General features: G+C 38.1%; 1 protein-coding gene across 1 annotated transcript in view; it reads left to right on the forward strand.

The window, feature by feature from the left end:
* Nucleotides 1–14,593, forward strand: part of LOC117360298 (connector enhancer of kinase suppressor of ras 2-like) — a 719,694-nt gene that overhangs the window by 487,837 nt on the left and 217,264 nt on the right. Inside the window, exon 9 of the mRNA XM_033943988.1 lies at nucleotides 14,099–14,245. Coding sequence (XP_033799879.1) covers nucleotides 14,099–14,245 — 147 coding nt within the window. The remainder of the gene's footprint in view (nucleotides 1–14,098; nucleotides 14,246–14,593) is intronic.

Here is a 14,593-nt window from a genome sequence, read left to right on the forward strand (position 1 = left end):
CAGACACAGTCTCTGTCTCCACCACTTCCTCCAGGAGACTGTTCCACACATCTACCACCCTATCTGTAAAAAAAGTATTTCCTTAGAATACTCCTAAGCCTATCACCTCTTAACTTCTTTCTATTCCCCATCATTCCAGAGCTTCCTTTCAAATGAAAAACTCGACTCATGCGCATTTATGCCAAGTAGTTATTTAAACGTCTCTATCATATTTCCCCTCTCCTGCCTTTCCTCCAAAGTATACATATTGAGATATTTAAGTCTGTCCCCATATGCCTAACGACAAAGACCACACACCATTTTAGTAGCCTACCTCTGGACCGACTCCAACCTTTTTATATCTTTTTGAAGGTGTGGTCTCCAGAATTGTACACAATATTCTAAATGAGGCCTCATCAGAGTCTCATACGGGGAATCAATACCTCTTTTTTCCTACTGACCATATCTCTTCCTATGCACCCTAGCATCCTTCCAGCTTTTGTCATCACCTTGTCAACCTGTTTGGCTACCTTAATATCATTACATACAATCACACCCAAGTCCACCTCTTCTGTCGTGCACATAAGTTCTTCACCCCTTAAACTGTACCGTTCCCGCAAGTTTTTGTAGCCCAAATGCATGACCTTGCATTAAATTTAAGCTGCCAAATTCTAGACTATTCTTCAAGCTTCATTAGGTCTTTCTTCATGTTACTCTCACCATCCAGGATGTCTACTCTATTACAGATTTTGGTACCATCCATTTCATAGCATTAAATCTTAGCTACCAAATTTCAAACCATTTTTCAAGCTTCGCTAGGTCTTTCCTCATGTTATTCACACCATCAGGGGTCTCTATTCTATTGCAAATTGTGGTATCAGCAAAGAGGCAAATCTTACCTGACAGCACTTCAGCAATATCACTTATAAAAATATTAAAAAGAACAGGCCCAAGAACAGAACCTTGAGGCACACCACTGGCGTGAGATTCCTCAAAGCAATCTACATTAACCACTATCCTCTGTCATCTTCCACTCAACCAGTTCTTGACCCAGCCCGTCACTTTGGGGACCATCCCAAGGACACTCAGTTTATTTATTATATGTCTATGTGGAACACTGTCAAAGGCTTTGCTAAAATCTAAATACACCACATCTAGCGCATTCCCTCTATTCAATTCTCTGGTCGCCCAGTCAAAGATATTGATCAGATTTGTTTTGGACAAGACCTACCTCTAGCAAATTCATGTTTCCTCTGGTCCTGTAATCCACTGGATTCCAGAAACTTCACCATTCTCTGTTTTAAAAGCATTTCCATTCATTTGCTTACCACAGAAGTAAGACTTACTGGCATGCAATTCCCTACTTCTTCCTTACTTCCACCTTGTGTAGAGGGACCACATCCTCCCTTCTCCAGTCAGAGGAGCCACCAGAACTTCCCAAAGTTCCTTCAGCACCCTCGGATGTACACCATCAGGCCCCATAGCTTTGTTTACCTTTAATTTAGCTAGCTCCTCAGTAACACAACCCTCTGAAAATCGATCAGTCTACCACTCCTCCATCCCTATTCATGTTTGTCTTCCGTGGTCCCACTCCTGGTACTTTAGCTATGAACACAGAACAGAAATATTTGTTAAGCAATTCAGCCTTTTCTTTATCAGCTTCTATATATTCCTTCTCTTTACTTTTGAATCTCATAATGCCACTTTTGCACTGTTTCCTATCATTGATATATCACAAAATGTCTTGTTTCCCCATTTTACCGTGCCTGCTATTTTTTCTTCCATTTGTATCTTTACTTTCCTGACTACTTGACCAGCCTCTCTTAACTTTTCCAGATATTTTTGCCTGTCTTCTTTCTGCGATCTTTTGTAGTTTATGAAAGCTGACCTCTTATTCCTTACCTTCTCAGTTGGTGTAGGCATGTGCACCTAAATGTATGTATTTGATGGTGATTTAAGCTAGTATTCTATAATGGAATCTTAGTGCTCAGATGTCATTATAGAATTAGTACTCAGTATGCTGCATCTAGGTGCCAAAAATGGGGTGCTAAGTTCTAGGACTGTCCCTTAGAGTGCATCTAGGGTGAGCAATTTTATAACAGTCCATTTCCATAAACAGGGCTAGATTCTATTTGGGGTGCCTAAAAAAATCAGTGCCTAAAATACCCCTCAATGCCATTCTATAAATGGCGCTCAAAGATAGGCACAATTTATAGAATAGTACTTACACCCAGGACCCGCACCTAACTTTAGGTATGACCATTTGCACCAGCTGAAATGTGGTGCAAAGCCCCACACTTAAATTAGGTGTGGATCTCTTCCCTCTATAATTACATGAGTAAATCCAAGCAATGTTCCTGACCTGCCCATTTCTAGACCTCCTTTTTTGACTCGCATAAAATTTAGGCACGTAAATTTTAACTAAAATGAATTGGCATCAATAATTGCTTATTAAAATTCCAATTATTGGCTCTAATTGACTCATTATTCAATTAAACTGCATGTGCAATTTTTATCATAGTGCAGTTTTTAGCGCCAGCTGCAGCGGTAACAGCTAAAACCCATGCTATGATTTTGTAAAAGGGAGGGGGGGATAATATTTTACACAAGGAAATTACTTTTAAAATTTGCCCTCTTTATGTCTTTGGGAAAAACTGTCTGCTAATATTTCATAAATATCTGTTTTAAACAGCCAGAAAACTGTGCATTTGAGGGGTTTTGCAGAGCAGGTTTGAAAAGTATTACTTTTGAACATCCCCCTGATGACTCAAATCCTTTCCATGGAACAATTGTCTTTGAAATGACACTAGCTTCTCAAAATTGTTTATGACTATTAGCCTTAGATGTCAAAACCTTTCTTAAGCAGAAGTGCTCATCTGGGATTGTCAAGCCTTCAAAATTACTGCTCTTTCAGTTTAGAAGATATTCTTTTGCTAAAACTCATGGTTGCATGTAAAAGATTGAGGTTGCCAAGAGCTTTTCTTCATTGCACGAGTGAGATCCCTTATGAGCATTTTTATGATACTTTAATAACATGAATTCCTAACCTTTTTAAGGGCTTTTTTCCTAGAATAATTTATCACTTCGAATTAAGTATTCAATGTTCTTGTATAGAAGCACTTAAAAGCAATTTCAGAGATTCTTGCAACCTAAAATTATACATGCCTGTAAAAATCAGGAAAAAGCTATTTTTTTTCCTATATAATTAATTTATAACACAGGCGGTAGCAAAATTATTGGAGGATCCATTCAGTAAAAGCTGCAAAAAATCCATATGCTTGGTCTTTTGAATTTGCAAGATGGTATCTACCAGGCTGGTCCAATTGAACGAGGGGATTTTTTTTTTTTTTTTTTAGACATTACACATATAAAGCATTCTTTATTATATATTCACTCAAGCATGAGAAGCTCTTCCCTAATACTTCTCACTCCAAAGATCTAATCTGGGTCCTGGTGCATAGACCAGGTGCTGGTCCAGTGGGAGAGCTGCATTTGGTATAATTGTGGCCTTGATGCAGAAGGCAGCATTCTACTTTGTTGGTCCAAATATAAGAACGCTGTCTCACATAGCAATCTCTTGTTACATGAAAATTCTTTTAATAGACTTTTTGCTAATAAAGCTTCGGACACAGTAAGACAAAGAGCCGTACTGCCATGTTAAAATGTGTTTTTGAATGCTATCATTCCTCACTTCGGAAAGGAAAAGCAGAGTATATAAGGATACAATTAAATAAGAGATTAAACATTGCTAATTTTAATTCAAAATTAGGGTTTACTGAGTTTGCTAGCACTGCTAGGATGAAAGCATGATAGAAAATAAACCTCAACTAGGCATTGTGTAGGGCTTCTTACAAGTATTTAGACCAGTGGCCAAACCTATCCTGGAGAATTCCCCAGTCACAATTTAAATTACTAAGCCTAGCCACCTTCCCTATCAAATTTAATAAATAAAATGTATTTATATCCCGCAATACCTTGCAGTTCAAAGTGATTTACATCAAGAGAAGCTGTCAAAGAATAACGAAAATACATACATTAACACATGCCTGAAATACATCACTAAGATAATTTAAAGAAATTTATCATATAAGTTTTCAAAGATCTTCTCACCAAGAAAGTGTCACAATTCAAAAAGAAAATGTCTACTAGTATAAATATTTGCACATAAACACCAACCAGGTATGGGAGAAAAAGCCTCAGAACCCCGTCAGGGGAAACCTTCCTCAGACTCGAAAGGGTAATCACTTTATCAACTAAAAAAACCCCCAACCCTCCCAACAATTGCTTCTGAAAACAAGAGCAAGATCTTTATCCTGAAATCTTGTAGCTGCTAGCATGTGTGATAGAACTGCTACATATGCTTTCTAAAATCACTACATACACATGTATGTGATTGACAAATGTAAATCTTGCTGTTTACATGTAGAGGTGCATTTAAAAAAGAGGTCATAGAGACTGAGAGCAGCAGAGGCGGAGTCAGTCTCCTTGGCTCTTCTAGCTCTGGTTGATGCAGGAACATACTTAACAGCTCAGAATAGCTCATCCTGCTTTACCTTGTTAGAAATTTAAAATTACTGGTCACATTTTGAGCAATATATCCTCTATATCACCAGCAGCCTGTCTAAGCAGCCCACTGAGGCATGCCCAATTGCCTGATAGCCCAATCCATCCCCAGTAAGGAGGAAGCAGCTGAACAGAAAAGAGAATATTAAAGAAAGAAACAGGCTTGACTTAGAGGGTGAATGGGTGTGAGAAAAGAGGAAAAGAAGCAAGAAAATGGGAAAAAGTGTGACAATAATTTAAAGGGAAACTATAAATTATTTTTAAATAATATATATTAAATCAAGCTACGCTTTATTAAACTCAAATTCTATGTAAATACGCCACACAACTACCATTGAAGAGTGTTGTTATCAACGTTATTTTACTTCTAACTTGCACTATTGTAGCACAGGTTCCATTCTGATGCAGTGAAACCTGGTTACCAATAACTAGGGTTAACAGTAAAATATGGCTTAACAGCCCACATCGATAACTTCTCCCCTGCATCTTCTCCAGAGGTACTGCAGAAAACTGGTGTTAAGTATTACATGTTTCCCCCAAAAGAGGGAAATTACTAAATCATCTCAGCTCCACTGAAACTGGTAAAAAGCAAACTCCCTACACGAACCCACAAAGAAGAGAATGGCACACTGTCCTCCTTTTTTTACTAAGGCGCACTTGCTGCTTTAGCTTGTGCTAAAAGCTAATGCGTCCATAGAATATAATGCAAATTTCTACACTCAATCTTTAAAGTAATACTAGACATTCGTTCATTAATAGCAATCTATCAACCTAGTTCCACTTAGAACCCAGTGTGTTTAGAATGTCTACTTGATCCTCAGATGCACCACTCCACGTTCAAAGCCTTTCATAACGTTAAGCTTTATGTGCAAAATCTTCACCGGATCCACTCTAACGGATATTTAATTTTAAATCTTTTTACTTTTACTTTTTCTTATTCCACATAATAAATTACAATAACTTATTTATTAAATTATTCATTCAACTTACCTTAAGATTCGTGGTCTCTCCAGTCTAGGGACTTTCTGCTGTCAACATGTTTCGCTGGAGAAAGCTTTTTCAAGGCTGGGTCCCTATACAAACATTAACCGTATTTTAGACCAGACACACATCACCTAAAACGTTAACATTTTAAATCCATATCATCGCATATTGCTTAAAATCTTATCAAATCTTAATGTTTTACCTAATCTTTATACGCCATCCTCTAGACCATTACTAGAATATAATGGACACGTTAGCGTTTAGCGTGCACTAAAACGGCTAGCGCGCCTTAGTAATAGGACCCCTGTGTGAGCATATCTCAAAGGATCCCATGATCAATCATATGGGAAAAACATGCAACATAAGGGAATCCTTCACATATTCAGCTTCTAAAGTGCTATATATCATTCAGTACAAAAAGTGCAAAGAAGGATGCTACATTGGTGAAACATATTATATAGAAAGGCCTTAATCATATATCAACCCTATGAATATAAACAAATAAGATAAAGGGAAAATAAGTTAATCGGTATATGATCAAATCATCAATTCTAACATCAGTTGAAACTTTAAATGAAAGCCAAAATGACATTTAATATAACAAATCTAGATGAAATTATTTGTTGAGAATATCATCATAAATATCTGAATCATAATAAGAGTAAAGTTTTGATCCTTATTGAGTATTCAAAGAAAAATGTAATGGACATATCATAAATTATACAGACTTCAATCTTGAGAACCTCTTATGATATATACCAGGTTCCTGTCTTGTATATTATTATAATCATTTATGTCCACCACCCCCTACCACAATGAATTTTTCTTTTAATTTATTTATTATTATTATAAATCCCATATGCCATATGCTAATGATTAGAATCAACTTACACAGATATCATACTGTATTAAAAATTGCAATATCAACCAGGATGTCACCTCTCTTGGGCAACACTTTGGAAAAACTGACCGCTGCACCAATGATTTTATGGTTAGAATATTAAAAGGAAATTTTAAGACAATCCAAGAATGCAAGACCTTTCAAATTAAAATGATGAAATATTTTGATTCCTACAAAGACACTACAAAGAAATTTAAACTTCTTGTCACCTCTCTGTCTCCTGTTACTCACCTACCTCTCCCTCTTCCTGTAAAGCTATCACTTTACCTTATATGCTATACTGATGTATGTCAATATTTGCTTGTTTCGGATCTGAAGAAGGAGTTACCGTTGAAAACTAATTATAAAATGCATTGTTAATCCAATAAGAAAGGTATTACCTTATTTCCTTTATGTTTTTGTTTTATTTCTATATTTTACCTTAAAAAGTGGACTAGCACAGCCACCACACCATTTCACCCAAAAGAGGGAACTTTGATAACTGTGGTTCACTCTTGGTGTAACAAATAATTCCCAGCAGTGAAAAAAAAAAAGAAAATATTTGCTTTACAGTCTTCTAAAAGCCTCAAAGTTTGTCTGATTCAGTAAATGAATTAGGTGTTCTTCAAAGAGTCACAGCGCAAAATACTTTTTCTGTCAATCCACAGTTCAAGTGGCATGCTTTTTAACATACAATTTCAACTTATCTTTAGAGCACTCAAGTAGGCCAAATTATAAAAGATGCTATCTGTACTAATGGAATAAGCAATGAGCTCACTTTTTCCTCAGCCACATGATACACTCGTGAAAATGTCCTAGACTGGGGCAAGGTAATTTTTTGCCAGAGTGTGTGTGTACTTGCAGAAGTTTTTTTGTTTTTTTTAATATGCGGTCTGATTTCTGAAGGCAAAGAAAGTTTATTACATTGCCATATCTGAGCTTGACCAGTCTCTCTCCCCCCCCCAAGACTTTTCAGTTTAGTGTCCCACCAACTTAACAGTTTTAGAATATATCAAGGGGAAAGGGGTATTCTGGGGTGATTTTTTAATCCATGTTTAAGCACACACTGCAAATTTTTAATTTTATTTAAAATATTTATATCCCGCATATCCAAAGTTACAAGCGGGTTACACATATAACATACATAAAGCATGTCATAGCATACAAAAATCATATGTATTTATTAATTTATTTTTAACATTTCTATTCCACTTAAACCTAAGCGGATTACAATTTACATAAATGACATTGTCTTAAGGCACTTACCTCCCCCCCCCCCATGAGCGTCGGGAGCCATGCGGAGCATTCATCGCGGCTCCCTGCACTACAAACCACAGCGGTCCAAAATAGGAGGGTGAGTCCACCGAGGCAGGAGAAGGCCAGAGGCCAGAGAAGGCCTAACAGCCAAAGGCAACTGTATGAGAAGACAAGGCAGGCAGGTCTCCTGATGTCGGCATCAACCCACTGCATGTCACTCAGGCAAGATCTGCTGGCGCTATCCAGCCACACAGACTCCGGCAACCGCCCTCGGTCCATGACCGCTGGGGAGCGGTGCACTACTATCTCCAGGCCCCAGAGGGATGGATCTAATGGCATAGCCATAAGGCGCATCACAGTTCTGCCAATATGAGAGGGAGCCGTGCTGAAATCGGAGTCCTGCTGCTGCTGGTGGAAGAGAAGATGCATGGAAGAGAAGCTGCATGACCCCACAGCCAGCCCCCCTCGACAGAGCCAATCTCCCCAACTGCAGCAAGTAAGAGACCTACAACCATTGGGACAGAGCCAATTGTCAAACAGGAGGAATAGATAAATAACATAAAAACAAATTTAAGCTCCAGGTAAATGAAACCAGGTTGAAAACAAGGAAGGCAAAATAAATAAACAACTGAATAAAAAATGTAAAAGCAAAACAAAATAAACAAAATAAGACAAATAGGAAAAGGAGGCACCACAACCTACGATCTAGCCAGGTGCCATCTTGAACCCCCCCCCCACCTCCCCTCCCCCCTCCAGTTATACATAATATTTCTTCAACTTTCTTCACTTCAAATAATCTTATCAAAACTACCACTCAGATATGATGAAAAGCCTTACTAAAAAAGTAAGCTTTCAAACTATTTCGAAAGGTTGTAAATGTAGAAATACTATGAACTGATTCAGGAAGAGAGTTCCACAGTCGGGAACCTGCAACACTGATAACTTGGGAGCAAATACTTGCCTTAGTTATACATCGAAGAGAAGGAACAACTATCAGATTCTTAGATTGTGACCTCAGGGGACAAGAAGGCATGCAGTATATGGTTTTAATAATGAATGAATCACCTTTTATGAGGAATGATGTAAAATGTCTTGAAAAGAAGACTAGTTTTAGTTTTGAGTGTAAAATATTGTTCATATATACTATCCTTTAAAAGGCACCTTAAATGTTTTATAAACAAACAGAACTTTCTTGACCTGCAAATACTTATCACATTCACTTGTTTGTAAATGGCAATTAAATCATTTTTTGAGACACCCATGTGCCTCTGTCCAGGTTTTTTTTTTTTAACTGATGGCATGACCCTGCATAAAGGGAATTTATGGCCAAACCAATTAGTGGATTCAGTTTGATCCAGTCCACATATCTCTTTGTATGGAAAGGACATTCACTGCAGAAAGTTTGAATCAGGCAAAGTCTGTGGCTACTTTTTAAATGTGGATTTTGCATGATAATTCAGACAGAAATTACTTTCTGATCCAGCCCAAAACGTGACCTCTAAATATAGATAAATGTACATGTGATTCATAATATATTTTCATCAAAGGCTGAGGCTTTATCTCACTCAGCTCTTTCACTAAGTTGCTGAGGTCTTTGCCAAAGAGGCTCTTGCTCTTGAAGGGGAGCTTGACCAACCAAGACTTGGAAGCCGCATCCGCTGTTCAATTGCAAAGCCACGGCTGCCTTCAAGCCACCACCACAAGACATTCCCCTAACAAATGTTCCGTGCTTGTCTTACAACACATCCGCCAAATAAGCTAACAAAGCCTCCAAATGAGCAGACTGACGCACTTACCAGAATTCAGACTGCTGGTACCACTTCAAACAAGCCTGTGCCATAAAGGAGCTACAGACAGAGGCCAGCAGCCTCAGAGAGGCCACCTCAAAACAATGGGATCCTTTTACTAAGGTGCGCTAGCATTTTTAGTGCATGCACAAGATTAGCGTGAAAAATTACTGCCTGCTTAAAAGGAGGTGGTAGCGGCTAGCACGCACGGCATTGTAACACACATTCCACGCGTTAAGGCCCAAAGCACCTTTGAAAAAGGAGCCCAATGTTTGGGAGTTTTTTAAAAACTTTATTTTTATTCAAATTTTCACATTTTAAACAAGCATATCCGCTTGAATACTGATTAGAATTACATTGAAAAGTAAAATGGATGGTCTAAAGCTGGCCACTCAAAAATTTAAGAAATTAAATAATAATTATTTAGTCCACAAATTAATATGATCCAAGACCTAAGAAAACATCAATAAGAGAAAAGAGATTACTTCCAACAGCCGGTTTGTTAAACTGTAAGTACTGTTATTGAGGCAATGGTCATTCCACTCCACACACCCCCCCCCCTTTCCTTGGCCACAACAAATTGCAACAACTGTTTAGGTTAAAAAAAAAAAAAAAAAATTTCTTCCATTGAGACACAGCACTTATCAGGAAATTTTAAAACAAAGGAACCACCCAAAGCCAAAACTCTTGGGGCTCCTTTTACAAAGGTGCATTAGGGCCTTAACGTGTGGAATAGCGCACGCTAAAATGCCCCACACACTAGCCGCTACTGCCTCCTCTTGAGTAGGCAGTAGTTTTAGCGCGTGCTAATCCGGTGCGTGCGCTAAAAAGGTCTTCTGTGTCTCACAAGATATATCAGGGAATATACGGATAGCTGAACCCAAAAATGTGTTATTCATGTGTCTAAAATAAGTACAAAAAATCAAATCTCTATCAAACTCTAAAGCAAATAAAACTATAAGAGTGGTTCTCTCAGTTATTAATTCAAGGGAACTTTTCCCAAAATTTGTTAAATTCAGTCTACTTGTATCTGTTCCTGGTGGATCTGCAAGAGTAGAACTATCGCTTCTTCTCAGAGGAGGTATATTCAATAATTGGTAAACTTTCTTCAGGTATTAACAAAGACTCTCTGAAATATTTCTGGACCATTTCCAAACCAGGAATCAATGGGGACTTAGGAAAGTTCAAAAATCTAAGATTATTCCTCCTCTGTTTATTTTCCATAGATTCTAATTTTCTATGAAAAAAGGATCTCTTAACAGTTTCGTTTGATTTTATATTTAATCCACAAGCCTACTCATAGGACCTACAGGGACCCCTGAAGAAGACAATAGTGTCAAAACACGGACCGTGTTGGGTCCATATGTTTCCAGTGGTTCAGGCCCTAGACATTTTTATGTGGATTATTTATTTGTTTTAATAAAGCCTTCATCTTGGACATCAACTCTCCACAAGTTTTCTTTGCTTTGGTTGGTTTTCCTTTCGTGGAGGAATCGGGGTCAACTCTCTTGTTTGGTTCATATACTTGTTTTAGCCACATCTGCTTGTAAATTATTAAAATACCCCAAAGTAGGTGCATAATTTACTGCTTAAAACAGTGCTCTCCAGCCTTTTTCATTTAAAAGACTGCAGTGTGAACACAAGAAAGCTCTGAGGGCCACCAAAAGATTTCAAGCATACACATACTACTAATTTTGTAAACTGCATTGACCTGCTTGTTCATAATGAGTATGAAACATTAAAAAAATAATACTAATATTGATTCTACAACACTTGAAGGATATATTTTTAAAATTCACCTTATTTTGGATTGTCAACAGTAGAACATTCCACAATGAGACCTGAGTAACACATTTAAGAAATTGCAGTTACTGTACCAAGTAATTATTAAACATGAAATATTGATTCTATAACATAAATAGAATATATATAAACTTGCTTAACTGTGGCTGTCAACTGTAGCAAATATTATTAATGAGTCTGTGTCTGCTTATTGTTTACCAGTGCAGCAAATCGTGGTTCATAATTTGTCTTTCACATTTGTAACAAACTTAAAAATATGTGCATTTACCCCCTCTTTTACTAAGGTGCGCTATGCTTTTTAGCGTGTAGTAAATATTAGCATGCGCTAAACACGTGCTAAACGCTAACGCGTGCATGTTATTCTATGGACGCGTTAGCAGTTAGCGCACGTGCTGATTTATCGCATGCTAAACATGCACTAAAACGCACCTTAGTAAAAGAGGGCCTTAGTCTGTTCCTCAGATTGACTTTAAAATGTTCATAGTTAAAGACGTCTGTTCACACAAATAAGTGGAGTTAAAAATGAAGAATGACAGAATGAAACAACCACCACAAAGAAATAAATATAAAACAAGGTGAATATTTTTCCTTTTTGTATGAGTTTTCCAGACCACATAATCCCTATCTGAAAAAGAAAAAGAAAAACAAATAGCAATAGCATGAACAGATTATTGTTCTGTTGGACAAATAAATAGTTTATAGTTTATTATTTCTAGTCCACTTTTATCCAAAGCAGATTACAAATATTACATACATAATAAAACATTTAACAAAATCACAAAATACAAATATCTCATTCATAAAACTATCAAAACTTATCTCAAAAATTATGCTGTAAAAAAGGGGTAAAACTGAGGGCTCCTTTTCCTAAGGTGCGCTAGCATTTTTAGCGCACGCACAAGATTAGCGCGTGCTATAGCACACGCTAGCTGAAAAATTACTGCCTGCTTAAAAGGAGGCGGTAGCGGCTAGCGCACGCTAAAACCGCTAGCGCATCTTTGTAAAAGGAACCCTAAAAGGCAATGCTTCAGTTAGAATCTGCGTGTTAAGTGACATATTTCATTTGACCAAAAAAAGATGGGTTTTTTTCAACATTTTCTTAAATCTTTCTCTTGCTGAAGATACACCTGCCGTTATAACCAATAAATATTAAATATCATCAAAAAAAACAGGTACATTAGGCCTTAGTAATATAGATCACCTTTTACAAAGGGCTATGGTAATTGCTCTGATGCCCATATGGATTCAGTGGATGTCGGAGCGTTTGTCACATGGCAGCCGCTACCGTGCCTTTGTAAAAGGGAGGGATAGAGTGTTATTTGTAATTTATAATTCATCATTATGGATAAGCTTTTAGCTTGGATACGAATACTGCTAGAGATGGAGAATGATATTGACTCTGACAGCCCGTTCCAGGCATACGGTGTGGCAAGAAAGAATGGACAGAGTCTGGAGTTGGCAGTGGAGTAAAAGGGTACAGATAAGAGGGATTTACCCAATTAACGGAGTTCACGGGAGGGAGCTTAGGGGCAAAGATATTGAGGGGCTACAGAGTAAATGCACTTGTAAGTCAGTAACGGGAACAGGAAAGAACCCCACCCTTTCTTGCCCCTTGCTACAATAGCACCACTATTGTTTTATTCAAAATGTCTGCTGAGCACACTCCCAAAAACCTTATCCACACCCTCATCACCTCACGCCTAGATTACTGCCACGCGCTACTCTCAGGTCTTCTGCTCTGCCATCTTGCTCCCCTTCAATCCATCCAGAATTCGGCTGCATGATTCGTATTCCAGGAGAGCTGCTATACTCACGTTACCCCTCTATTAAATTCACTTCATTGGCTTCCCATCTGTTTCCGAATACAATTCAAACTCCTCTTACTGACCTATAAATGGATTCACTTGGCTGCCCCTCACTATCTCTCTTCACTTATCTCCCACTTTGATCGCCCCCGCAAGCTTCACTCAGCTGCAAAGTCCCTCCTATCTGTGCCCTTCTCCTCCTCTGCCAACTCCATACTTCATCCATTCTATCTTGCTGCGCTGTATGCCTGGAACAAACTGCCTGAATCCCTATGGCGTGCTCCATCGCTGGCAGTGTTCAAGTCCAAGTTAAAAGCCCACCTCTTTGAGAGTGCTTTCAACACCTATCTCCTCTCACCTTGGGTACTGCACCCCCAACCCCAAGTTAGATTGTAAGCTCTTCTGAGCAGGGACTGTCTATTAAATGTCAAAATGGGCAGCACTATGTATGTCTTTCAGTGCTATATAAGTGATAAATAGTAATAGTAGCAGTAGTAATAAATAAAGCATTTAAACAAATTATGAACTTTAGTCTATTTCTTGGTTATAAAAGCACAAATGACATATTTAGTGGTATCTTGAATACTCATACTTCTCTTTTAATGATGGCATTAAATTCCTTCTGAATTTCTTAAAACCTAGTTCTTCACAGCAGTGATAATGATCATATCTGAAATAAGTGATTGTTCACCTTTAATTAAGACCTTCAAGACACTACAGTACCATTAACCTACAAGACTTCCAGAAAATGAATTAACAGCTTCCACAATAGTACTGAGAATACATTTTGTAATTACTATTCCATAGCTATACATCGTAATCCTACAGTGCTGCATAATGATAACTCGGTGAAGAGAAAATGTTGCTTTTGCACCATTGTCCAACAAACTTCTAGTTCATGCATAATTTTAAGTGCATTTTAGGGACATTTTGTAAGCATTATCAAAAATACCAGCAGCATCATTTTTTCTGCCAAGTAAAAATCATGTGTAATTTATAAGCTGAAGTCTTTCAAAGTTTCACTGGGGATTTCTTCGTAGGTTGGCTGGCAATTAAAGAACCTAGTAAATGCATTGCGGGAAGATCCAAATGGAGTGATCTTAACCTTGAAAAAGCGTCCTCAGAATACGCTGGCATCTGCCCCTGCACTGCTAAAGAACGTGAGGTGGAAACCTCTTGCTCTCCAGGTAAGAAGAGCTCTGTGGACAACTCAGATGTTACATTGTTACTATTAGTCTCTTGCTGTCAGGTGCTATGGAAGGCAAGTCAGGCTAAGATTCCAGTCCAGTCAGAACCCATCCCAACCCCTCTGGCTGTCATTGTGACAGGACTTTGGAGAGGATCCAAAACACGGGCAGTGAGGGCTTCCTTGTGAGATTGCAAGGGGTTTCCTAACCTGTAGATGATGCAGTTAGCTAGCCTCACTCCCCCCCCCCCCCCCCCCACACACACACAGATCTAATAAAGGCTCCCTTTTATCAAGCTGCTTAAGGGTGTTTTTTATCGCAGACTACTGGAGGGTGTTTCCCCCTATA

Source organism: Geotrypetes seraphini, chromosome 5, assembly GCF_902459505.1.
Source record: "Geotrypetes seraphini chromosome 5, aGeoSer1.1, whole genome shotgun sequence".
Taxonomy (NCBI): domain Eukaryota; kingdom Metazoa; phylum Chordata; class Amphibia; order Gymnophiona; family Dermophiidae; genus Geotrypetes; species Geotrypetes seraphini.